The 24,243-nt window shown below is 43.2% G+C and overlaps 1 protein-coding gene across 4 annotated transcripts; it reads right to left on the reverse strand.

The window, feature by feature from the left end:
• Positions 1 to 1,655: 1,655 nt before the first annotated feature.
• On the reverse strand, positions 1,656 to 23,467 carry PTGES3 (prostaglandin E synthase 3). Of its 4 annotated transcripts, none has more exons than XM_054696716.1 (9): positions 22,378 to 22,420; positions 13,961 to 14,005; positions 8,318 to 8,431; positions 8,103 to 8,172; positions 7,538 to 7,636; positions 6,119 to 6,208; positions 3,914 to 3,976; positions 2,847 to 2,871; positions 1,656 to 2,560 (listed from the first exon to the last, which is right to left on the reverse strand). In XM_054696716.1, exons 1-9 carry the CDS (start codon positions 22,386 to 22,388, stop codon positions 2,541 to 2,543), a joined length of 537 nt encoding a protein of 178 aa, XP_054552691.1. In that variant the 5' UTR covers positions 22,389 to 22,420; the 3' UTR covers positions 1,656 to 2,540. The 4 variants fall into 4 exon arrangements, with proteins under 4 accessions (XP_054552691.1, XP_037370926.1, XP_054552693.1 ...); XM_037515029.2 differs by lacking the exon at positions 22,378 to 22,420 and adding an exon at positions 15,593 to 16,469; XM_054696718.1 differs by lacking the exons at positions 13,961 to 14,005; positions 22,378 to 22,420 and adding an exon at positions 23,189 to 23,467.
• Between the last annotated feature and the right edge of the window lie 776 nt (positions 23,468 to 24,243).

Genomic DNA, 24,243 nt, shown 5'->3' on the forward strand with positions numbered 1-24,243 from the left:
GTGGCGCAGCGGTTGAGCGCTGGGTTGCGAAGCTGCCCGCAGCCTCTGCAGCGCTGGTTCGATTCCCGGCTGCTCCCGGCCACCAGAGGAGGGTCCCACATGGCGCGCAGACCTCTCCTGCCGCCCGCTGCTCCCCTCAGCAGTGTACTTTGGTCCTTCTGCCTGCTCTGCTCCCCGCTCTGGCTCTGGTGAATTCTCTCACCCTCCCGCGCTTCTGACTGTACCCAGTGCATGTAGAAACAAAACAAACGAACAAACAAACAAATAAATAAATAAATAAAACATGCCTCTAAAAAAAAAAAAAAAAAAAAATTAAAAAAAAACACAAAAATACAGTACAGATCAAATACACTCAAGTGAAAAAAAATCTAAGGTTGTTAAGAAACTGCATTCCCTTAACAGAACCAGAAGTCACATTATACTCCTGTAACATGAGTTGAACGCCAAGTGTTATGTCATCCAAGGTCCCGGGAAAATAGGGCTAAGATTTTTCTAGTTGTAGCATTTCAAGAAAAAAATGTTTTTAAAAGATTTTTATTTATACAAGAACTGGGGTACAGGCCAGAGGCATGGGTGAGAGACTTCAGAGACAGAGTGGGGAGCAGAACAGGCAGAATGAGTGAAATGCACTGCTGAGGGGAGCAGTGGGCGCAACAAATGTCTGCTGTGCCAAGTGGGTAGCTCCCTGGCTGGGGCTCGAACTCGTGCTGCAGAGGCTACAGACAGCTTCACAGCGCTGTGCTCAACCCACTGCGCCACCAGGGAGGCCCTTCAAGAAAATGTTTTTAGGGCCTCCCCCGTGGCGCAGCGGTTGAGTGCTGGCTTGCGAAGCTGCCTGCAGCCTCTGCAGCGCCGATTCGATCCCTGGCCGCCAGGCGAGGGTCCCACATGAGGCGCAGACCTCTCCTGCCGCCCGCTGCTCCCCTCAGCAGTGTATTTCGTCCGTCTGCCTGTGCTGCTCCCTGCTCTGGCTCTGGTGAATTCTCTCACCCTCCCGCACTTCTGACTGTACCCAGTGCTTGTCTAAATAAATAAATAAATCTTAAAAAAAAAAAAAAAAAAAAGAAAAAGAAAATGTTTTTAACAATCATTCTGAACAATCATAAACGTAACAGGGGAAGGGAAAAGTTTTCCCTTTTAAGTCCCCACAATACCCTTTGCATTATTATTGTACTTCCCATCTGTCCAGTGTGTGTTCAATATTTGTCTCCTCTTGTCTCACCTGTAAGATTCCTTGAGCACAGTAATCACTTGAGGGATTAATCTTATGTATCATGTATCCTCACCACTGGAACACAGGTCCTTAATTTCTAAAAGGTGCTGAAATATGAAGTATTTCTATGCTATGACAAATACACAGAAGCTAAAGGAAATAAAAACTGCAAAGATGCAGAAGCTCCAAGATTTAGAGGAGGACAACACATTCAGTTTTATTTCAATCAAATCACAACACTTCTTTTCCAACTGCTGCAAAGTGCATCTACAATGTTCTTATTACAGATCCACTTTTAAAAGGTTTCTTGTGACATTACAGCAAGCCTCTTCGCCCTGCAAACAGGATTACCAAATTCTTGCTCAAGTAAAAATAAACTCCATTCCAGTAAATGGTAATACATGAAATTACAGTAAACCAGACACTTAGAAGGACAGCCAAGAAATCTTCCAACAGTTTATTAGAAAGAATGTAGACATTAAAAAAAAAGTCCCCACTGTCATGAACAAAAAATTGAGGTTTTTCAGCCCTCATACAAGCTGAATCAAAAAGAAATAAAAAACCCAATAGTGTATTAACATTTTTTTTCCACTCATTTGCCATACTGACAGTGCAAATACAAATTTGGTCTAAATGTACAGACTCTCAAGCAACGATATATAGCCTTTCTTCGTCCTCCATGCTAAGAGATGTAAAAGTTTAAGGGTCAAACAATACCAAATGTACAGGCTTCAAAAACCATCTAAGTTAGGGCATTCACTAGTTTTAGCTAAGATACATCTGGAACACTGACAAGTGATCACTTAAGTACAAGAATGTGAAATAAATTTTTTAAAATAAAACTTTAGTGGAACAATCCTGAAGGATACATCAGAGGAACAATGGGTTATTAGTTTATGGTATCACCCAATTTATTTCAGCCATTTTGAGTCCATGTTCTAAAATCTAAAATTTAGTTATCTTTCCCTAAGCCTGAACTTCCCTATCATCATGTCAGTTATCTATGTTATGAAGTAAAGGAGACTTAGGCGAAATGTTTTTTATCACAACTGCTGTACCAATTGCCTAGAACCGCAACAGTGTCATGTAAATCTGGGAAATGTTCATGCATAAGGTTATTGCCTTAGCTGACTTAAAATTGCCCCATACAATGGTACATATCAACCCTTAGTGAAGCCTTTTAAAAAACAAACATGTTGAAAAATGGGTTAAAGGAGGCAAATACAGCATCTGCCTTTAGAGCTATCAACTCAGGAATTCTCTCAATCATGAAATCTTGCAGAGAAGTTATTTTTCTTTCTTAAATTCCGGTGATGACAATACTCCTTTACTCCAGATCTGGCATTTCTGAAAGGATTTTGAAAAGGTTAGTATGAAGTACAAGGAAATGAATAATCGACAAATTTCAAAGTTTTAAAAGAAAAAGCACCAACAATAGTTAAATAGATTCCTAGCAAATTAACTGTTTTTTAAATATGTATCTCAAATCATTTCAATTTCTGCTTTGGCTATTTATTAGAGGTCATAAAGAAATCGCTTTTCTTTCAATACTTGTAAAGAAGTTCTCTCATTTGAGATTTTGATTTCTGTTGTAAAACATCACTGTATAAATACTTTTTACAAAGACACTTACTTTCATCATCACTGTCTTGTGAATCCTGCAGAAAGAAAAATCAAAAAAGTTACCAAGTTGAGCAAACAATCCTCTGCTAACAGTTTGCCTTAAAAAACTGAAGCATTCTACCTTTTTTATAAAACATTTATGGTTTATTTATTTATACATACATACATACATACATACATACATATAAGCACTGGATACAGACAGAAGCATGGGAGGGTGAGAGAATTCACCAGAGCCAGACAGAGCAGGGAGCAGAGCAGGCAGAAGGACCGAAGTACACTGCTGAGGGGAGCAGCGGGCGGCAGGAGAGGTCTGCACGCCACGTGGGACCCTCCTCCGGTGGCTGGAGAGCAGCCGGGGATCGAACCGGTGCTGCAGAGGCTGCGGGCAGCTTCGCAACCCAGTGCTCAACCGCTGCACCACCGGGGAAGCCCTGAAGCATTCTACTTTTGATTAACGTAGTAGAGATGTAGTTTTATGGAGTTTATGAATTTTAATCATGAACTTAAGAACAGGTTTACTTAAGAAGATAACCACAAGTGCAGCTGAGTATCTTTCTGTAAGAAATTTATCTTTTGGTAGAAATTGAACCCGCTCTTTAAATCCCGTCCTATCAATCAGACTGGGTGTCTTGGTATAAATGGTTTCTCTGTTCTCTTAGTTTTCAATGGAAGATGAAAATGACCATTAGACTGTCAAGAGACAATGAACTCTAAACCTAGATGTTGAATTTTCAAGTAAGTACTTTGTATAATTTGCCAAAAATAGTCCCTAAATTACTGAATAAGGCATGAGATGTCTGCGCAATGATTCTTTTGATATTTGATGCCTGTAAGAATGGTACATGTGAAACCAGAGTTCCCTAGTAGATACCCATTCTTCCAAAAATATATTTTAAATATCTCTTACCATTTTTAGGAAAAAACAAAACAGAACAAAAAACAAAACACAAACCAATTAACAACCAAAAAACCAAGTGGCGAAAAAAGCAATCCTGAATCTATATAAAACAACCTGTTCATACATTTTTTTTTCTTACTATTTAAGTGAACAGAGAAAATAATTTATAGACTTACATCATCTGCTCCATCTACTTCTGGTAAATCTACATCCTCATCACCACCCATGTTGTTCATCATCTGTTTGAAGTATAAAAATTAATTTTGAAAATGATGTTAAATTAAGCCCTAATTATTAGGTTACACACTCCAGAATAACCTTTCATTTATTTCCATCAATGAAGAAAGCAAAATAAACATTAAATACCTTCCTTTCTGGGAAAGGTAAGATTACAGGTAATTACATAAACTCCTGAAAACTCTTAGGGAAATTAAGACTAAGCTGTGCCATCAAAAAGTTATTTGAAATTAATCCAGCAAGATGTCTGTGATACAGAAAATAAAACACCAAAACCTGAACAGCACTTACCTATGGTGATTAAGGAAAAGAATGGGATTCGTTTGTTGCTGTCAAGTTTTATTATCTTAAGTGGCATCTATATTATGGTATTCTCATAATAGTTTTATGTATTGTGAAGACCTTATAAAGTCCGTTGAGATGATTAGTTTGTACAAAGGGCTTGAATATGGAATAAAGGCCAAAAATCATCAATTAAATGAGAAAGAAAAAATAATATAATTCTTGAAAGAAAAGGGATTCACTGTGGCAAATATCTCTATATTTGTGAGCACCCTTGTTTACACACAATACACTAGAACTAGCAATAGTGCGTACTTGTACTTACATCAAGTACTAATTTCCCATCCGTAGTTGTTTCTGATCAGAAAGCTATATGACTTAAAGAGGTAAAAATACAAAGACCAAGCAACTATTATCAGATGGAGAGGGTCTTATCTCCCATTTACAACTTCTCTGCAATGTGTAACTTTTTAAAATTGATAATTTTACTTAATAACAATGCAAGACTTTGTAAACAGAAATCAAAGACTTTGAAAACATATGATTACCTGGACTTTAAAATAAAAGGGGCCCTAAAAGGAAATTAATCAAATACTGGTATAAAAATTGTGGGCAACCTAGCTTGGATTAGTAGTGGGTAGAGTTTCCCTGTCTCTGATGACACTCTTTACACTGGCTAAGTTCCTTTTTTTTTTTTTTTTTTTTAAAGATTTATTTTTTATTTATACGATAACCAAGGTACAGGCCAGATGCGCAGGATGGTGAGAGGATTCACCAGAGACGGAGCGGGGAACAGAACAGGCAGGCTGATGAAATATACTGCTGAGGGGAGCAGCAGGAGAGACAGGAGAGGTCTGCTCGCCATGTGGGTTGCTCCAAGGCCGGCAGAGATCGAACCGGCATTGCAGAGGCTGTGGACAGCTTCACAGTCTGCACTCAACCACCTGTGCCATCAGGGAGGCCCTGGCTAAGTTTCTTTGATCAGGAAAAATGATGGAGGTGCCCAGCACAATGCCAGGCACAAAGGATACAAGGCAACAGAAACAGAATTGAGTATGTCCAAGAACTACTCAGGAAGTAAAACAGAATAACAAAGACAGCAGTTAATGGTAGTTATTACTGAGGTGGTGAGCTGTATGACTCTAATTACCACAGGGAGGGAATAGCAGTCATGAGGAGATTCATATGAATACTGTATCTTCCCTTTCCTCTTTTGAAATCAACCTGCCAGAGTCATGGTAAATAAGCAGCTGCTTACAGGACACTGGAAACTTACTCATTTTAACTATTATTTTTCAAAGTTATATATACAAAGCCCAGTTACAGTTTCAAATCACAATGAGAAATAGATCATTTAAATGTATCTTCAACTTATAACTGAATATTCTCTTTTAGCTAAAGTGTGATCAATTACTTTTTCCCTATAGCAATACATATCTGGGTGCCATCTTGGAAAATCAGAATTACTTAAATCCTTACCTTGATTTTGCTAATTAAAACATTCCTAACACACCAGTCATTGTGCATATCTCACCATGGTTCTTCTGATATATATATATATATATTACTTGGCTCCGTAAGCCAATTAATTGTACTCATGCTCACAAAAAAATCTGTTCCACTGCTGGAATAAACTAGCTATTTTACGTAACTTTGGAATATGGATTCTTAAAAAATCATAAAAAATATCAAACTTCAGGATTAAATGACCATTAAGACCTTATTTGGTTGTACTGAAAAATGACCTTGAAAGCAAAATAATGCATGTCTTATAAACCACTAGCATCTTTAAAACTAAATTAAATTGACTACATAGAAATGTACTGGGAGGGAGGTGGAAGAATGCATTTAAAAGACCTTACCTCAGAGAAGCGATCAAAATTAGACATGTCTTCATCTGAATCATCTTCCCAGTCTTTCCAATTATTGAAGTCCACACTAAGCCAATTAAGCTATAGACCAATGAAAACATGACTATGTTAACTTGTACTCATTGGCATGCACCTTAAGACTACATTTTTTGAACTATGTGTTCAAACTCAGCAGTGAGGCATGGAATTAGCCCAGAAAATAGACTAGAAAAATTAAAGTGACATGAATGAAATGCAGTAATATTTCTCAAACATTCTTTCATGGGGCCTCCCTGGTGGCACAGTGGTTGAGCGCTGGGTTGTGAAGCTGCCCGCAGCCTCTGCAGCACCAGTTCGATCCCCAGCTGCTCCCCAGCCACCGGAGGAGGGTCCCACATGGCGCGCAGACCTCTCCTGCTGCCCACTGCTCCCCTCAGCAGTGTACTTCGGTCCTTCTGCCTGCTCTGCTCCCCGCTCTGGCTCTGGTGAATTCTCTCATCCTCCCGCACTTCTGATTGTACCCAGTGATTGTATAAATAAATAAATAAATCTTTAAAAAAAAAAATTCTTTTAGTAAAACGAAACAAATATATTTAATACAAGAATTCATTGGTAAAACTTTTTTTTAAAAAAAAAAAAGATTTATTTATTCACATAAGCACTGGGTACAGTGTCAGAAGCGCGGGAGGGTGAGAGAATTCACCAGAGCCAGAGCAGGGAACAGAACAGACAGACTGACGAAATACACTGCGAGGGGAGCAGCGGGGGGCAGGAGAAGTCTGCACGCCATGTGGGACCCTCCTCCGGTGGGCAGGGATCGAACCGGCACAGCAGAGGCTTCGGGCAGCTTCGCAACCCAGCGCTCAACCACCGGGGAGGCATCCCAATGGTAAAACTATTTTGATATTTTTAAGTGGCACCAAAATACATCTTCATGTGATATCTGAGTACTTTAGAAAGGCTTCTAAGGAAAATCTTTCTTGATGCAAAAGACTGAAAGAGTGATCCTAATTTTGACATTTCAGGGTTTTTTTGGTTTGTTTTTGTCTTTAATTTTTCGTAGAGAACTGGGGTACAGGCCAGAGGTGCGGGGGCAGGGGTGAGCGGATTCACCACACACTAAGTAGGGAGCAACAGGCATGACAGGAGAGATCTGCCGCACCATATGTGGGTTAGCTCTCTGGCTGGGGATCGAACTCAGGCCATAGAGGTGATAGCCGTGACTTAACCCCTAGGCCACCAGGGAAGCTGTCATTTTTAATTAAAACCCAGTAAACCTTGAAGTAGAGAAAAACCACTGAATATACAAAGATTTAAGACTATGTAGCTATGAAACATAAACACCATATATTCCTTATACCAAACAAATGTATATTTTATTACTTAAGATAAATATAATAAACTTTCAAAAAAAAAAAAAAAGAAACCAACCTTTGCCCTTTCTTTTGTTAACCTTGGCCACGACTGGCCAGATTCTCCTTTTCGTAAACAACATAAAATTGACCTGTCCGTTCTTTTATGCTTGGAATCCTAAAGACAAAAGCAAAAGCACTATCATACCATTTATCTCTTCAGTAATCACTGCAGGACAGACAGTAGCTTGTCATTCCTCCTCCCCAATTTCTTCCCTTTTAGTTTCTCTAACTTCTGAAACATCCCCTAGACATGTTGCTAAAAAATTCATTATCTAAACAACTGCCAAAAAAAAAACCCCCCATTCCCATTACATGGTAATCAGGTAACATAAAACAGTATAATGAGTGTAAATTTAGATTAAGACAGGTCTCAAGAGTACTGCCTTACATCCAAACAGTGAAAGCAAGAAAAAAAGAGTATGGCATAAAGTGGTTAGAAGGGGAAAATACTGCAAAATATAAATATACCTTGCTGGCCTCTACTGTTAAGAAAAACAGAGTTAGTGCTTATTAAAAAGAGTACAAAGTGTGTCCACTTTCTCATGATTTTAAATAAAGATTAAAGCATCAGTATTACTTACATTTGGATCAATACAGTGAAAAAGATCAATTTCATTTAAATGTTTAAAATTATCACTTCCTCCAAGACAACTGCATTAAAAAAAAAAAAAAAAAAAAAAAAGGTGAGCGTCTTCAAAGAGGTAAGCAACAATAATTTCAAAAACAGAAAAAATATATGCCAAAATTGAGTTGGCGGAAATAATCTTTTAACCAATGATATAAAATGGTACTTTACCTGAATGTAAGTTTGGATTTTTCAAAATTTACATTAACATCTTTACTGTCTTCAACACAAAATTCAATGAAGACATAGTCCCTTCGATCGTACCACTTTGCAGAAGCAGGCTGCCTATAAAGAGAGAAATTCAGACAAAATTAACCTGGAATTCATGAACTGAGTATTTACATTGCCTCCAAAGTTCAGAATGTAAGCAGCACATTTCTCTACTCCGCTGAAACATTATTTTGATGCACTTTATTAAGTTATAAAAGGAAATTACATTTTTTACTCTAACAAGTGAATTCTAAGTTAAAAGACAATGGTATTGAGGGCCCCCCGGTGGTGCAGCGGGTTGAGCACAGAGCTGTGAAGCCGTCCGCAGTCTCTTCAGTGAGGGTTCTATTCCCGGCCGCCCAGGGAAAAACACACATGGCACAGCAGACCTCTCCTGCCTCGCCCGCTGCTCCCCTCAGCAGTGTCTTTTGTCCGTCTGCCTGTTCTGCTCCCCGCTCTGTCTCTGGTGAATTCTCTCACCTTCCCGCACCTCTGACCTGTACCCCAGCTCTTGTGTAAATAAATCTTTAAAAAAAAAAAAAAATCACGATTTAAAAAAAAAAAGACAATGGTATTGTTTTCATAATAGAAAGGATTTAAGGGCCTCCCTGGTGGCACAGGGTTTATTAAAGTCTCAGCGTTATTAAGCTATCGACAACCACTGCAGCTTGAGTTCAATCCCCGCCAGCCAGGAAGCAACCCACATGGCATAGCAGACCTCACCTGCATCTCAGCAATGTTTTAGTCAGTCTGCCTGTTCTGTTCCCTTCTCTGTCGCAGGTGAATCCTCTCACCCTCCCCACCCAACGCCTCTGGCCTATACCCCAGCTCTTGTATGCATAAATAAATCTTAAAAAAAAAAAAAAAAAAAAAAAAGTATGAGAAATGATAGTATCCACCCTCCAAAATATTCTTATCTGCAGCTTATTTCTGAGTACATAAACCAACAGTTTATCCCCCCGGTTAAACAAATCTTCCTGACAAACTTTAGGATTTTAAATCATGACACTAGAAAAAAGGAACTAAACTACTTTATAGTCTCATCTTTTGTCTACACGTGTCCAATGTGGTTTACCAAAAGACCTACTTCAAAAATCTTTCTTTGTAGGAAAGGTACCCACTCAGGTCCAATGTGAATATGGAAGAGTGTTATTTCTATTTGGGGCATATCTATACTGGTTATGACATTCGTCTGCAATGATTGTAAGATATTCAGATTCTCTAACTCCCAGTACCAAAACTAAAAAGCAGCCCAATCCTTGCAAAGTCGGGTGGACGAAAGCATTCTGCAAGGTAGCCAGTAAAGAGTACAGTGGGTACTTTATATGAATCAGAAAAATGCAGAAATGAACTTGTCAAATACCAGTGAGAGCTAGGAATAAAACTACTGATGCAATGAAGTGAGTCAGAAAGATCAAACGAAATGCCAAGTTGAATTCATAATGAACAGGCTGAAAGAAAAAAAACAAAAGTACAGAAAACTCAGGACTAAAGTCAAAACATCCATCTTATCCCTCGTCCTCCTTACAGACAAAGGAGTTAGGGAAAAAAAAAAAAGGTGCACAAATTACAATAGGATGCACACATAGCAGGTATTTCTTAAAAATCTCATTGTCTACTACCATTCCTTTAAGTGCGCCCCCTTTGGAGGAGCCTCCCTGGTGGCACAAGAGGTTAAGCATCAGCGCTGTAAAGGCACTATGAAGCTGTCCGCAGCTGCTGCAGGCAGCACTGAGTTTGATCCTCACCAGGGAGCTATTCACATGGTGCAGCAGACCTCTCCTGTCTTGCCGGCTGCTCCCCTAAGAGTGTATTTCAGTCAATCCACCTGTTCTGCTCCTCAATCTGTCTCTGGTGAATCCTCTCACCCACCGTACCTCTGGTCTATACCCCAGCTCTTGCATACATAAAATAAAAAAATAAATCTTTGGTGGGGGAGGGGCAGGGAAAGGAAGGACTAGAGTCAAAATAAGGGGGGAGGTGCAATTGCATGGGGAATATAACCAAAACGAAAATGCATACATTGTGCAAAGATGAAAAAAGATGTAAGAATTATATAAAATAAAATATTTAAATAAAAAAAATTAAATCTTTGAAAACCCCCTTCGGAGACTTAGAACTTATTTACATAAGGTCACTCAAATGAAAGGTGATTAGAAACAGCTCCTATACTATTCTCTGAAAAACATTAGATGTTCTGGATGCTAAATTACATCTCAATGCAACTTTCATTGACAAATATGTAAACCATGAAAATTCTGTTTGTAAAAACGAATGAATTGTGGACATAAAATGGTCATGCCATGGGTAACAGCACTTAGCACAATTTATGTAATAACTAATGACAAAGGGGCCTCCCCGGTGGCACAGTGGTTGAGCGCTGGGTTGCGAAGCTGCCCGCGGCCTCTGCGGCGCCGGTTCGATCCCCGGCAGCTCCCCGGCCACCGGAGGAGGGTCCCACAGGGCGCGCAGACCTCTCCTGCCACCCGCTGCTCCCCTCAGCAGTGTACTTCGGTCCTTCTGCCTGCTCTGCTCCCCGCTCTGGCTCTGGTGAATTCTCTCACCCTCCCGCGCTTCTGACTGTACCCAGTGCATGTATAAACAAAAACAAACAGACAGACAAACAAATAAATAAATAAAAAATAAAACATGCTTCTAAAAAAAAAAAAAAATAACTAATGACAAAGGTTCACAGCTAGTGATAGAAAAAATAAACTTTTCTGGGCCTCCCCGGTGGCGCAGCGGTTGAGCGCTGGGTTGCGAAGCTGCCCGTGTCCTTTGCGGCGCCGGTTCGATCCCCGGCTGCTCCCCGGCCACCAGAGGAGGGTCCCACGTGGCGCGCAGACCTCTCCTGCCGCCCGCTGCTCCCCTCAGCAGTGTACTTCGGTCCTTCTGCCTGCTCTGCTCCCTGCTCTGGCTCTGGTGAATTCTCTCACCCTCCCGCGCTTCTGACTGTACCCAGTGCATGTATAAACAAAAAAAAAAAAAAAAAAAAAAAAAAAAAAAAAAAAAAGAAAAAATAAACTTTTCTTAGAAGTAATAAAATCTTTGTAATATATTTAGACATATTTCTTAAACATTTTCATATGCATAAAAATTCTAGGAATTGATGTCCAAAAGAAATATAGTAACCTTGGGCCTCCCTGGTGGTGCAAGGGGTTAAGTTTCAGCACTATGAAGCTATCAGCAGCCACTGCAGTACAAGTTTGACCCCAGCCAAGGGCTACCCACATGGCGCAGCAGACCTCTCCTGTCTCGCCCGCTGTTCCCCTCAGTAGTGGATTTCAATCAATCTACCTGTTCTGCTCCCCACTCTGTCTCTGGTGAATCCTCTCACCCCTTGCACCTCTGGCTTATATCCCAGCTCTTGTATGAATAAAATAAATCAATCTTAAACAAAAATTATTTATGGCAGTTTCTAAAGTCTAAGCATTAGAAAAATGACCAAACGCTAGGCATCTATTGACAGATTTAAAAACAAAACAAAATTTTTAAATACCCCTGAAGAAGAAACCTAACCAAATTATCTCCAAACTATGTAATCACAACTTTTAACACTAAAATATAGCTAATAGGGCCTCCCCTGGTGGCGCAGCAGTTGAGCACTGGGCTGCGAAGCTGCCCGCAGCCTCTGCAGCGCGCCAGTTCAATCCCCAGTCACTGGCGAGGGTCCCACATGGCGCGGACTTCTCCTGCCGCCCGCTGCTCCCCCCAGCAGTGTATTTTGTCAGTCTGCCTGTTCTGTTCTCCCGCGCTTCTGACTGTACCCAGTGCTTGTATAAATGAATAAATAAAATCTTTTAAAAAAAATTTTTTTAAATAATAAAATAAAATATAGCTAATAAACAATTTAGGGGTTTTATGACTATGTAGCAACTGGTCACACATTATTTCTAGTTCATTTTCTTGCCAAAAGATTATTCTCCACGTGGTAGCATGCAGTCTAATTGAAAGTATTTATTGACTTAGTAATCAGAGCTTTTTTTTTTGTGGGACCCTTGCCGGCAGCCGGGGAACGAACCAGCGCTGCAGAGGCTGCCCGCAGCCTCACAGCCCAGCGCTCAACCGCTGCGCCACCAGGGGAGGCCCAGTAATCAGAACTTTTTATAAATCATTTAAAAAAAAAAAAAAAAGGCTATTTTTTGTTCTGCGTAGAACTGGGTGTAGGCCAGAGGGGGGTGTGTGGGGGTGGAAGGGGCCGTGAGAGGATTAACCCGGGACAGAGTCGGGAGCAGAACAGGCAGATCTCCTGAAATAAACTGCTAAGGGGAATGGAAGGAGAGAGAGGAGAGGCCTGCTATCCCATTCGTGGGGTAGCTCCCTGGCTGGGGGATTGAACTCAGGCCACACAGGTGATAGCCCTGAGACTTAACTCCTAGGCCCCCAATAATTAAACTTTAAATGACTGTCTTCATAGATCTTCCAAGTGATGCAATCAGATAGTGGTTTTTTCCTTTCTTTGTGGATGGAAAACGATTTTTTTTTTTTTTTTGGTTTGGGTGAGTGAACGAGTAGGTGTCCAGTCTCAGAACTTCTGCAACTGTTTTTTGGTGCTGGCAGCCTTGGTCACCTTGAGCACACTGAAACATGCAATCTTGCTCAGGGTCCACCATTCCCCCATTGTGACAATGCCACTAATATGATGTCCCTGAAGTAGGATGACAGGTGCCCTACCTGTCGCCCTTCTCAAACCAGCTGTACTTTCAGATGTAGTGGAGGTAGTTTCAGCAGGTAACAATAGTCCTCAGCATCTTCTTGGTCACCAAGCCAGACACTCTGCTCTGGGATGGAGACATTAGTGATAAAGGGGCATTTCTTGTCAATGGAGATGCCCTCATCTTTCCGTCCACGTGGTAAAAACACAACGGGGGCAATTTCCTCATCCACCCCAGTACCAAACTACTACTCTTATTAAAAGGAACCAGAATTCCTATAGAGAAAATAGCTGATCTCAGGGTTGAGGTGAGAAACAGAGCTGAGCTTAGGGCATCTTGTGCAAACAAATGAAGATACTGAAAACAATGAAATCCATCAAAACAGGATGCAATAGTCAGGGTCTTTCCCGTTAGCCAAAGACAATTTCAGCATGTCTTACCCGCTGCTCCCCTCAACAGTATATTTCAGTAGATCTGCCTGTTCTGCTCCCCACTGTCTCTGGTGAACCCTCTACCCACCCCCTCCCAAACCTCTGGCCTAGACCCCAGTTCTTGCATACATAAATCAATCTTTTAAAAAAATGGGCTGAAATACATAAACATAAAAACTGAGCTTATACGGATTTAAAAAACAAAAACACCCATAATTCTTTATCACCAAAAGATGCCACAGTCCCAGCTCTTTTCAAATTAGCAATAAAAATGGTTTTTCCCTTTCTTCCCTTTATGAACCTTTTTTCGTAACTGAGTATAACTAGTTCATGAAGAAAACGTCTTTCTACAATTTAAGCTCTGGGACACTAGGAAGAAAGAATCACCATTTTGCAACCCCTATACTGAACAGATTTGGCAGTGACTGTCTATTTATGGATGTAATAGTTAACAATGACTCCAAGTAGCTGAAATTATAATCACTCATAGCACCATGAAAAGAAAACCAGATATATACCTCCTGATGATACATGTTACACTCCACAGTAAATGTAATTCCAGTCTATAGGAAATAGAACAAAGAAGAACAAGTGATGTTACAACACATATCCAGACACCTTCCTAAATTAATGGCAGGAAAAGGAGAGGATTTAGAATTTAAGTATAATTTGTAAACCTGATCTACATCTTGATTCAAACAAACTAAAGATAAGAAAGGTTACTAAAACTGGTGACACACATATCATGGGCACATTAGGTATGGAAATTGTTAGTTTTGTAAGCTGTGAAATATTTTAATGAAAATAAAATCCACATGAGATAAAACCTCTAGTATATGAGGTTGGGGTCTGCTTTCCTATAGTTCAGAAATGGAAAAAGGGACCAGATACACAATTTGACCAATGCCTGCTAAGAGCTGAAATCTGGGATGGGAAAGAGGAATTATAACCATAATACTTTCAGAAATGATACTAAATGGTTTTGAGAAATATTTTCTTTCTCTGGAGCAACCCAGTCCATTTGTGAAATAGTTATTTAAAAAATCAATCTTTTCCATTCAATTAAGACAGACAAGAATGAAAACTGCTAAACCACCGCTCACAAAGTCTGGCTATGATAGTCCAACTGTCATTCTAAAATCTCAAACTGTTGCTTTGGTAAGGAGTACACACTTACTATAGGTATATAGATTAGAGATATTACTTAATTTTGTTTTTGTTTATATCCAAAGGGGCAGGTTTATTACAAAAGGGGAGAGGAGGGTAGAGGACACTTGCACAGACACAAGCAGGCAGAAAGAGCTGCCCCTAGAAGGGACATGTTTGCTAAAAGAGAGGCCTGTGCAGTCACAGTGGAGCTTGGGACGAGAGCTGCCTCTGCTGCTTTGCAAAGGGAGAACATTAGTGAAGAGAAATACCTGCAAGTTACAGGTGGGCAGGAGAAGAAAATCCATGGGAGGAAGTGGGGGAGGGAGCTAGATAAACTATAAAGTAAGAATTACCTTACACCGGTTACATTTGAGACTGAAGCCTGGGTACTTTAGACAACCCAGTTCTTTGGATTTTCCTTCAACTCTACAACACTGTGGATTCAGCCTGTGCCCAAAGCCTGCCTTGGCCCTCAAAGCATGTAAGTCTAAGGACTCCTCACGAAGGCCTGCAATTTACAGATCTGATGAGAATTATGCGTCCTTGCAAAAGTCCTCTGCTGAGACTGTATCTTTTCAATTCCTTCCTCTAAGGATCTGCTTATGTAGAACAGCCTTGATTCTTCCACCATTTCCAAAGTATAAAGGGACATTTCTTGTCAATGGAGATGCCCCACTCCACTCTCCACTTCGGGACAGACTAGCACAGGGAAGATGAGGAGGCCCCAGTCAAGTAACAGAAGAGCAGCTAAGTGTACTCAATGACAGATTTCAGAGACAAAAATACCCGTTTCCAACAGATAATGGTTGAAACGGAGTAATGTACATGGAGACTCATTATCGTATTCTACCTTCAGTATCTGAAAAGAGGCCTAAGAAATGAAAAACAACTTAGCGACATGATTCTTCTCCCATTACTTTTTACAAACAGCTACTTCAATACACTCTGGTAAAAGCTTTTATAGTCACATTTAACGTGGAGATTTTAACAGTACTGCTCACCTTGTAAGAGACAGGTTGCATGTGAGAGCCTGCCGCAATGGAGGACACACGATGGTGAGCCTGTCATTACGATGATGATTGAACAAAAACCAAGTGTACAAGCTCCTCAAAAGTCTGTTCATATTAAGGACATCATAACCAGGGGAAAACCTTTCCTCAAATTTAGAGTTGGCATTTTATCACTGAATTGAGTCGCCTTCCAAATACATGTTGAAGTCCTAACCTACATCACCTCCAAATGTGACTATTTCTGGAGAGGGTCTTTAGAGGTAATTAAAACGAAACTTCAGAATGCGCTACAACCAGATACTACTGGTGTCCTCTGAGAAATCACAACACAGTTACATAGGGAAGACCCTGGTGAAGATGGCATCTGCAAGGCACGGACACGAGACCTCAAAAGAAACTAATCCGGCTAACATCTTGATACCAGACCAACACTCTCCAGAACTGTGAGGAAAAAAAAAAGTCTCACCCACCCTGGTACTTTCTTTGTCACAGCAGTACTAGAATAATTTTCCAGATAATAAAAGCAAAATTAAATGATCTAAATCAGGGGTTGACTCAGGAGCCAAAAATCTTTTTCTTTTTTGAATTTATAATAAGTTGTAAAAATTAGGGCCTCCCCTAGTGGCACAGAGGTTGGGCGCTGGGCTGCACACAGCCTCTGCGGCGCTGGTTCGATCCCCGGCCACCGGCGAGAGTCCCGCGTGGTGCGCAGACCTCTCCTGTCGCACCCGTTGCTCCCCTCAGCAGTGTATTTCATCAATCTGCCTGTTCTGCTCCCCGCTCTGGCTCTGGTGGGTTTTCTCACCCTCCCGTGCTTCTGACCGTACCCAGTGCTTGTATAAATAAATGAATAAATCTTAAAAAAAAAAAAAAGTTTTAAAAATTAAAATGTGCAGCCTCCCTGGAGGCACATTGAAACGCAGCCTATGAAGCTGTCCGCAGCCACTGCAGCACGAGTTCCATCCCTGGCCAGTCAGGGAGCAACCCCCATGGCACAGCAGACCTCTCCTGACTCGCCCGCCCGCTGCTCCCCTCAGCAGTGTGTTTCAGTCTGCCTGTTCTGTCCCCCACTCTGTCTCTGGTGAATCCTACCGGCCCCGGACGCACCTCTGGCCTGTACCCCAGTTCTTGTAATGCATAAATAAATCTTTAAAAAAAAATTAGTTTATTCTGTAACTGAATAGTCAAACAGCAATATTAATTACAGCTATCATCCCTTTAGAACTTTGGGACTCTTGTGTATGTGTGAGGAAATTCCATATATAATAAAATTCCACCACATATGGCTTGTCTATATGGAGCACTACTTATAGTCAAAGCTCCAACATCTTCTTTTTCTCTCAGAATCCCCAAAGTTCAGGAATGTCCATGAGCAGGTACACCAAACCATCATGTAGCAAGACAAAAAGTCCACACATCGGATTTTAATAAAATACATGCTTTAGATGAATCTCATGGGATATATATGGATATGCATACATATATAAAATATGTTCATCCTATAGACTTTGACATCATTTTGATGTTTTCCTCACAAATCTTTACTATTTTTCTGTCATGGTGGTATGCAGCCAGATTGGAAATTTCTTTATAAAAAAAGCTCATGATATACAAGTGTGACATTTTTAATACTTGAATTCTTATTCTAACCATTGGTAAAAACAAGGATATTACCATTTGGTCATAAAATAGGTTCTCAACGCATACAGACAAATGTACTACAGAAAATGGTAATAATGACCATTTGAAAATACTCTCAGGAAAGAGCAACACAAGGGTATGCTAATTAACAATCTATAATTAGACAAATTATTTTAAAATGAGTTTATCTTCAATTAATGGCTTCACATAGAAATTAACCAAACAAATGGGGAAAAAGCTTAATTTTGAGAGGAAAGTCAATTTATTTTGATTTTAAAGGGAGAGGGAAGAGTAGGCTCAATTATAGAGGAATCCATGATAAACTTCCACAGTTAAGATCAGTGTGACCAAGACCTAATGAATCAGCTAAACATTCTCAAAATAAGGGGCTCACAAACAAGTCAAATATACTTTGAGGGTATATATTTGGTGTTACTTCTTTTCCAGCAAATGTGAAACTTAAGAAAATCAGGCATTTGACTTCTAGATGGCTCTTACTAACTTACCTTTCAACTACTCACCATCAATCTACTGTTCAACTCATATGAGATAAAGCTAACGTGTCATATGATAGAGCAGTATACAAAGACCAAAGATCCAGTTATTTTCAAGCCTCATTTTCAAGCACCACCATGTATCCAAGCCAATACATTATTCAATAAGTAATTGCTGAACATGGTGTCAGAATTGTGTTGGAAACAGCAGTCAACAAAAAGAGAAAAACCCCTGCCCTTAAGCTTACATTCAAGTGAGATAAAACTGTTTCCCAAGAAATACGTGTGTGTGAGTGTGTAGTAAGATTTTGTGGTAAAGAGATCATCAGATTCATTACTAGCTACATGTTATTCTTAATGCATCAACAGGCAATACATAGTAGTCTCTGGTTATTAGTACTTTGAAAGGTAACATCTTTATATTTAAACTTGCAAGATACTAATAAACAACCTCACATTTGCTATTCAGAAGTAATTAATAATACTCCCATTATGAGTTCTTAATGAAGTTTGCTTTTGTGTGAATTAAAGATCGCTTTGAATTCTAAAAGAACAATAGAAAATCAAAAAACTAGCTTTTTACTAGAGTTTTTTTTTTTAAAGATTTATTTTTATTTATATAAGAGTTGGGGTACAATCCAGAATTGTGGAAGGGTGAGAGGATTCACCAGAGATAGAGCGGGGAGCAGAACTGGCCAGACAGGGGCCTCCCCTGGTGGCGCAGGCGGTTGAGCGCCGCGCTGTGAAGCTGCCCGCAGCCTCTGCAGCGCTTGTTGGATCCTGGCCAGCCCACAGGGTGAAGCAGACCTCTCCTGTCTCGCCCGCTGCTCCCCTCAGCAGTGTATTTTGTCAGTCTGCCTGTTCTGGTCCCTGCTCTATCTCTGGTGAATCCTCTCACCCTCCGGCGCATCTGGCCTGTACCCCGCTTTTGTATAAATAAATCAATCTTTTTTAAAAAATAACATAAATAAATAAATAAATAAATAAAATCATCGAGGGCGGGGCCTCCCTGGTGGCGCAAGGGGTTGCATTGAGATGCAACCTATGAAGCTGTCCGCAGCCTCTGAAGCACAAGTTCGATCCCCAGCCAGCCAGGGAGCAACTTACATGGCGCAACAGAATTCTCCTGACTCAACGCTGCTCCCCATAGCAGTGTACTTCGGTCAATCTGCCTATTCTGTTCCCCACTCTGTCTCTGGTGAATCCTCTTAAACCTCCCCACCCCCGCATCTCTGGCCTGTACCCCAGCTCTTGTATGCACAAATCTTTTTAAAATAAATAAATAATAAATAAAATCATCAAAAGCCTTGCCTATAAATGTTTAAACAATCTCATATATATGTATTATTTGCAGATCTGTTTCAGTTGTACTTCACAAAACTTTCTGAGAAACTGATCTGAACACACATGCTTGCCTTGATTCCCAAACTATGTGCCAAGGTGCATCCAAGAGGAAGTTATAATATTCTAAATTTGAAAGAAATTTCGTTATACTCAACTTTTTTTAAGCTACCAAGTGGGTCAGTTTGAAAAGCAGATTGCCTTACAGCCCTCTCCATTAAGTGTCATTTCCGAAAAACCAGACTTTTGGTGATTGCTATGATAAAAAAACCATCAAGGAGTTCAGATGAAAGTCCCAATCTGATTTCAAAGTCCAAGAAACTACACTGTGTCCAAAAATACATACACATTTTCCTTTTAATTTATGTGTATTCATTATTCAGAGCTGTTAAGATGAAATACTTGTTTGTACCAAACCACTTAATAAAGAGAACTGCTTTTGGTGTAACATTTAAAAAAAACCCAAAACAACACACCAATACAACTAAGAAACCAAGAGGTGAACTAAGGTCTGTGAACCCTTTGCTAGTTCAACTGGCAATTCCCACTCTAAAATATAGAAGGGGGGGGAATCCCTGGTGGCACGAGGGGTTAAGACACAACCTATGAAGCTATCTGCAGTCACTGCAGCACGAGTTCCATACCCAGCCAGGAAGCTGACCCACAGGGAGCAGCAGACCTCTCCTGATTGTCACTGCTCCCCTCAGCAGTATATTTCAGTCAATCCACCTGTTCTGCTCCCCACTCTGTCTCTGGTGAATCCTCCCACCCCCCCAATACCCCTGGCCTGTACCCCAGTTCTGTATGCATAAATAAATCTTTAAAAAAAAAAAAACCCACAAAACTCTCCTTATCTCCATCACAAAGTTTTGAGTCTCAGGGCTCCATTTACCATAAGTCAAAAAGATTAGTTAAGATTAGGTAATAAACAACTACAAAGACATGGTTACTTGGAAACTTATTCTCCCTTTTTGTTAAGTATAAAAAATAAAACTCTGGATTCCTGGGTTCCAGTCCTATTTGGCACAGCTCTTTATACTAATTAGGGTTGTATGGTATCTAAAGAACTAAATTAGTAGTATTTTTTAAATTTTATTTATTGATGCATACAAGAACTGGGGTGTAGGCCAGAGGTGTGGGGACATAAGAGGATTCACCAGAGACAGAGTAGGGAGTGAAACAGGCAGATCCACTGAAATACACTGCTGAGGGGAGCAGTTGGTGAGACAGGAGAGGTCTGCTGCGCCATGTGGGTCAGCTTCCTGGCTGGTTTGGAACACGTGCTGCAGTGGCTGCTGATAGCCTGATAATGCGACTTAACCCATTGCGCCACCAGGGAGGCCCTAAATTAGTACTATTTTAAAAAATTCAAAACACATACTACAACACACTTTGTACAGCAAAATACACTACACAATTCTCAATTTAAGAACTCAGATTAAAAAACACAATCTGGTGCCAGCCTCCCTGGTGGCGCAAGGGGTTAAGCACAGCACTGTGAAGCTATCTGCAGCCTCTACAGCACCCGCAGGCGGTCAGGGAGCTACCCACATGGTGCGGGAGACCTCTCCTGTCTTGCCTGCTGCTCCCCACGCTCTCTGGTGAATCCTCTCACCTTTCAGCACCTCTGGCCTACACCCCCCCCACCTTATATGCATAACTAAATAAAATGCTTTTTAAAAAAATAGTAAAAGGCTGATTTCTAAACAGCTGATCTCACAAAAAAAAAACTTCGTGAAAATCATTAGCCACCTAGACCCCAAATAACATAGCTTTTAGATTTTAAAACAGAAAATACAATTAAACATTAGAATTTTAATTGACAATAAATACTGGTCTGCACTCAAGTGATTTGTCACTTCCAGTTTCTACTGCCTTCCAGTTAAAGTCTAACTAAGCATTAAAAAGAAAGGGGGGGGGGAGGGAAGAAAATCTAGTTGCCAGGTTACAACGGTTAGGAAATCAACACTGAACAAAGGCCATCATCAGTTACTCTTCTTAACTTACAGAAATTAACCATATATACTATATTCACTACTACAACTGTTTCAGAGGCTAAAACTTATTTTCTATAGTGTTGAGTGATGGCAAAGTAAAAGACTAAGCAATGTTAGAGATAATCCCTGCAGTTTCTGGGCAACTTACTAAGTAAAAATAATGACTTCGACTTGCCCAAAATTAACCAGAATATTTTACTTTATTGTTAATAGGCACAACTTAGAATTAGACCAACTACCAAAACAAACAAAAGGGCAGAGTAGCATCTCACTGGGAAAATGGGGGCTTCAAGGAAGTTCTCAAGGAAGTTGAGACACTGAGAACTTTTATGTAAAACAGTAGACAAAACTTTTAAAACTTGACTGAAAATTTATCTGAGAAACCATTACCGAAGAGCATTCAAATTAGAAAAAGAAGACTCTAAGATCCTTAAGAAATAAAGAATAAAATGTCTCTCCACGTCTGAAAAAAAGGGTATTAGGGTAGACATCAAGAAATGAACCCTTATCAACCATGCTTCCTCGAACTGGATGACCTATTAAAAGTTTCTTCCAAGTCAAATAAATGCCTCATATTTATCTTATACATTTATTCAGATCCCTAGTTCAGTTAAGGCCCTGTGAAGAATTAGCAAAATGGGAAATGTTGAATATTTTTCAAAGCATGAGATTCATCCAGGCTCTGCAAAACACTGAAATAAAATGTAGCAATCTTGTAACTAAGACGGCCTGCTTTTTGGAATATTGTTACACATTTCATCCGATTTTTGAAACTATTAACATTTCTCACCCACTTCATATGACCCCGAGAAAGTGTCCACCTCAAACCATTTCAAACATGGTTTTTCTTTGTGAAAAGATTATTTTGCTGGGTTACATCTATTACCCGAGGGCTCATTTTCTCTCATGTTTTCAGACTGACAATCCTGCTACATTATTTGGAATAAACAGATTTCAAAGGGAAAAAGCAAAAGCCACATAAACTTTATTAGGTACCACTTTTTTGGAGGGGGAAGGGGTTCAGTCCTTTCCCAAATTCTAACACATCCCCTTCACGCTAGCGCGGGCGCTGCTCTTCCGGCTGCTCTTTGTCACCAGCGGCTACGAAGTCTCCTTCACTCACCCACTCCACGCCGGGCCCAGCACACGCGGTCGGCATCACCGCCTCCCCGAGCGAGCCCTTTCTGAAGTCCACTGCTTTTCACAGGGATCAAGATGTTCGTTCTCCGATTGCTCTCCCTATACAACGTTTCAGGGCTCAGTCCCCAAACACCCCGAAGCGGGCAGTGCCCAGGCGTCTTACCCCGTTGCCATCGCCAAGGTCTGCCTTCACCAAGACACAAGCAGGGAGACCGGAGAACCCGCAGCCTCCTCCGAGACAAATCTCAACACCCCGATTTCTCCTCCTCAACCCCCGCTCGGACAACGAGCCCTCGTTTTCCCGCAGCCGCAGGTCCCGTCCGCAAGTACCTCTGCGCGCGACACGTGCGCGCACCGGCGCGGCCCCAACTCCCCGCTCGGGGGCCCCGCCGCGGCGGCCGGCCTACCGCACCCCAGAAATCACGACATCCAAGGGGGAAGTAAGTTGTGGCGGCGGCGTGGCCGCCGTCCTCCAGGTGCCCGAGGGGCTGCGCTCGCGGGAGGGCCGCGCGGGCCCCGCACCCCCGCGGCACCCTCCTCAGGTGCCCGGAGCCGGGGCCGGCCCGACGGCGGAGCTGCACCACCAGCCCGCCCCGGACGCGGGGCGGCCGCGCAGGGGGTCCACGCCTCCGGGGCGCCCGCGTGGCCCCCAGCCCCCCGGAGGTGAGGGCCTCCGGCGAGCGGCGGGGAGTTGGGGGGCCCCAGACCGCCCGGGGGGCGAGCGACACTTCCAGCCCGGGAGGCCGCCGGGCGGCTCGGAGGCGGGGGACGCGGACTCCGGGAGGGAAAATGCCCTCCGGCCGCCAACGGCAACCGGAACAGGGTCCCGGCCCTCCCGCCCGGCCGAGGACGGCCGCCGCCGGGGGAGACGCCGCGGGGCCGCCGGGGGGAGGGGGAGCGCGGCCGCCTCCCGGCAGCCCCGGCGCCGCCGCGGCCTCCCCCGGACGACCTTCCCCGGCCGGCGTCGCACTCACATTGTGAACGGGGCAGGGGGCCGGGCGAGCGGGTGGGCGGGCCTCGCGGGCGGCAGCGGCTGGGGCGCGAGTCCTCTCCGGCGGCGACTCCGGCGTTTTCTCCGGGTCGCGGCCTCTTCCCGTTTCCCTCAGGCGACGGCGGCGGCGGCGGGCTGGACAGGCCCCAGAATGCACCGCGCGCGGAGAGCGGCGGCTCCGGCGGGGAAGGAGGAAAGTGTAGGAAAAGGGGCGCGCGGACGGAGAATGAACGTGCGTGCGTGCGAGCGAGGGGTGGCGAGGCCGGGCGGCGGCTGGTGACGCAGCAAAATGCCCGGGCCCGGCCGCCGCGCGTGCGCACTCTTTGTTTTCGGGCTCCTGCGCGGCTTTCTAGAGATATCTACGGAAAGGGCGGAGCCTCCAGAGCCTTCGCGAGGCTTCGGGCGCCGGCCCCGCCCGCCGCCCGTCCCCCACCCCGCGCCGGCTCGTTCCCGCCTCTGCTCCCGCGCGCCCCCCGCGCCTCAGAGAGCCGTTGGCCGCCAACCGCCGGCCGCGCGCCCGGCCGTCTCCGGAGAAACGGCCGCGCGGGCTGCCGAGGCGGAGGGTCGGGCCCGGCCGCGCCCGAGGAGGCAGCGCGGCCCCCGAGGACACCGCCCACCGCGAAAATTTCAAAAGCTCGTGCTTCTCCCTGCGGAGAAGGGCCGACTTCCGACCGGGGCTGGGGCCCCTCGCCGCTCCCGAAGGCCGGAGGCCCCGTCCAGGGGCGGCGGGAATCCGAGGCCGAGGAGGAGCGGGGCCGTGGCGGGGCGCGCCCCGCTTGCAGAAGCTGGCGTCGCCGAGACACCGAGGGTTTGAAGGCGTCTCCGAGGCCCGGAGTGGAGAGACGGGGACGCGCGGCGTGGCCGGGCCCGAGCGTTGCGGGCGGGGGTTCCCGCTTGTCTCTGCCCTGCGTCGGGCGCTGGCGCTGGTGTCAGGCGCCGGGCTGGGCTCCAGCGGGGACCAGCCGTCCCCGCCCGCTCTGGGAGGCTGCCGAGCGGCGAGGCAGAGGAGAAATGCACCCCGCGCCGCCAGTTAGAGCA

Source organism: Talpa occidentalis, unplaced genomic scaffold (genome assembly GCF_014898055.3).
Source record: "Talpa occidentalis isolate TD23 unplaced genomic scaffold, MPIMG_talOcc4v2.1 talOcc4.16, whole genome shotgun sequence".
In the NCBI taxonomy this organism is placed as follows: Eukaryota; Metazoa; Chordata; class Mammalia; order Eulipotyphla; family Talpidae; genus Talpa; species Talpa occidentalis.